This window comes from Buteo buteo, chromosome 15 (assembly GCF_964188355.1).
Source record: "Buteo buteo chromosome 15, bButBut1.hap1.1, whole genome shotgun sequence".
In the NCBI taxonomy this organism is placed as follows: domain Eukaryota; kingdom Metazoa; phylum Chordata; class Aves; order Accipitriformes; family Accipitridae; genus Buteo; species Buteo buteo.
Window position 1 is genome coordinate 20,552,858 of NC_134185.1, and position 3,047 is coordinate 20,555,904.

At 39.0% G+C, this 3,047-nt stretch overlaps 1 protein-coding gene across 4 annotated transcripts in view; it reads left to right on the plus strand.

Annotated features, from left to right (window-relative positions):
• CRYBG1 (crystallin beta-gamma domain containing 1) overlaps window positions 1-3,047 on the plus strand; it is a 68,900-nt gene that overhangs the window by 62,504 nt on the left and 3,349 nt on the right. For 3 of the 4 annotated variants that reach the window (XM_075046703.1, XM_075046704.1, XM_075046706.1), the window contains exon 21: window positions 28-190. In XM_075046703.1, coding sequence (XP_074902804.1) covers window positions 28-190 — 163 coding nt within the window. Of the gene's footprint in view, window positions 1-27; window positions 191-796; window positions 884-3,047 lie in introns of those variants that run through there. The other variant, XM_075046705.1, reaches the window with a different exon arrangement.

Genomic DNA, 3,047 nt, shown 5'->3' on the forward strand with positions numbered 1-3,047 from the left:
ATTGCTGTTGCCTTTCTGATGATACAGATGGCAGAGGATTGCTGCTTGACAATTGTTGGAAATCTTATAACTCCTGGCTCTAAACTTGGTCTGTCATTTGAGCGGAATGAGGACAAACAATATTGGCGTATTAGTCCTGATGGCAGGATTTATAGCAAGATGAAACCCAAGCTGGTTTTAGATATCAAAGGTAAGCAAATGTGTTATCTCATTACATTGTGTCTTAATTACATGGTATTTACAGTAGGATAGGCACTAAACGTGCCTATAAATTAAGGATGGTGTTATAGTTACTTTAATCTAGAATCAAAAAAGACATGATTAGCTAGTCTGACCTCCTGAATTATACAGGCCCTAGGACTTAATTTCATTTTTCCTACATAGAGTTTAGTAACTCACAGTACTTGCTTATCTTGTATTCCCAGTGTCCACTCACTGTAGATATCCTCAGTTAATTTTACGTGGCACTGCGTGACATGAATATAATTTAAAATGCTGAAGCAAGAAAAACCTAGCTTCTCATTATCTTTAATTTGTATAGAGCAAATTTTCTTATATAGTAGTTGTAGATGCAATAGCCAAAGGATATTAGGAAAGCAAAGGCAGGCTTCTACACTGATGTGATTAGATGCAAAAAGTTTTTTCATTTGTTTATTAATGGCTATACCTTTATTGCGAACATGAGATTCTGCCATAGCAGCCTAAGGTCTGTGCACACTTGATCTGTGTTTTACAGTCGCTTTTGTCACAGCAATTTGATTCATGTAGATACTGTTTCTGAACTTTGTTTTCATAGATTCATAGAAAGTCTGAAAAAGCAGCAAATGGAAGGATTAGCAAAATTAGCATAATCAGATGTTCTTACATAACTCTGCATTTTCAGGTGAGGGGGGAGTAATCGTTTTCTATAGCTGTTGGGGTTTTTTAGCCATTTTAAAATCAATTTTGCATTGATGCTGTGACATTAATTACAGCAATTACCAGCAAAACAAAAAAAACAGAGTCAGTCAGCACTTTAGAACTAAAAAGGACAGGACTATCAGAACTGTGAGGAAATGGTTACCTAATGCCTGACCATAATACAACACTGGCACAAATAATTCTCTTTACTGCCACAGAAAGCTAGTGATGATTAATTATAAACTTATCAAAAAGACTCCAGTTCAAGGGAGAGTCTTTAGTCACAATGACTCTGCATACCTTTTTCTAAAGTCAGTTCTGAGTTGCACCAAACAAGCAGAAATACTATTACACTGCCTTGTCTTCAGTTAATCATGTTAAAAGCAATTATGTATCCTGCATTTCTAATTGAAGAACTTAACAATGGATAGGTCTGGTGATGAAAGTATAGATGCACTCTTAGTTTAAAAAGAAGTAAATCTGTATGGTAAATATGAAAGAGTACGTACATTTAGCTTTTATTTGAGAAGGCCTAGTAGGAACTTTACCTGTTTCCGCCAATTCTGTTGATCCATTCTTGACACAAGTTGAGTGTTAATGAATTCTTCTGCAAATGAATGCAGTTGTTCAACTGTGCAGTTACCAATGCCACCTTGTGGATATACTGGCATAGCACAAATCTTTGTCCAGAGCACTGCTCTGCCAAAGTAAATAGTCTCTTTTTCCACTGAAAAATATCCCATCTGTTCCTATTATAACATGTTTACATTCTATCAGACACGGCTTACAAAATAGTTTTTGCGCTTGCAGTGATAACTGAGCTATGTAGCTAATGTTATTTTTTTTGTAGCTGCTGCTTAGGTTTTTTTTTTCCTGTGGGAGTATTTGATCTGGTATTCCCTTCTTTTCCCCCTCTTTCTGAAGAAATTTGCAAGTGTTTCTGCTGTGTATCTCTACTGCTTTTTAGTAATTGCGTGGCGATGGCAAGGAAAGAAATCATGTTGGTGTTAAACTGCTCAGAGACCTTTCTGATTTGGGACAGTGGCACCACAAAGCCTCCCCCAGATTCCTGAAACAGGGAACAGCTAAGGTGCTTGAGATGGCATTTGCTTAGTACAAAAGAGCTGCTCTTGAATGTGCCTGCCCATGCAGGACTCCAGGTGCCCAGCATATTTCTTCCTGAGATCTGCTAGAATCCATATTTGTTAACACTCATCAAGCTTTCAGCTGCCAGGCTTGCCTTTTGCTCATTCGGGGAGGGTGAAGCTATAGGGCTGCAGAATAAAAGACAGTGTCTGTAGGAGTGTCCTGGTGCTCTGTATAAACGGTTGACTCAGATGGCTGCTTCCACTGGGAGTACTACCTGCTATTGCAGGTGTGTTGTACTACATGAGATGCACGTGTCCTACACTGCTGCAGTATGTACTAGATCTGAGAAAAAAGTCAGTCCTGACTTTCAGCTGTAGTCAAATGTTTCTTTGCTTCCAAGTTTCATAAATCAGAATACTAATGGTGCTCTTCTATGGGAACATGTTTGGAATTGCATCATGTGAGTAAATTAAGCCCCTCCAAGAAGGGGTTGTATTCTGCATTCAGGTATGTTCAGCTGCCAGTGGAAACAGCTGAACATTGGGTGATATTCTGTGTATGGTGACTTGTGATGCAGCTGGTCAAAATACAGGATTATAATAGCGAAGAGTAAATGAGTACCAGACCTTGTCCCTGGTGTGGTCATGCTCGTATTGTCTGTTAGCAGCAGGACTTATTTCATCATGTAAACATCATCTTTAGAGCGAAGTGACAACTGACAACTGTTGAGGGGAAACTAAACAGCCAAGTTTGACTTTTGGGAAGTGACAGTCTTAAAGGAGCTACACTCGACTGTATTGCAGTGTTTACTTCCTTTCCCATCCAGGCTGAAAGAGCTGAGGTACTGAATTACTGAAGGGGTGGAGAGGAGCAGGCAGACTCCCTTGTTTCAAAATTAATTCCAAAAGCAGGCAGTGATGAAAATGAGTTTGTCTTTTCAATGCCTTGGGGAGAAGAGAAACTGTCTACACCAGCACTTACTGGATTCGCCCTGAAACCTAGAGTACATGTCTCTTATTTCAAAGATAATCTACACTCTTTGAAATTTTTCTTTACAG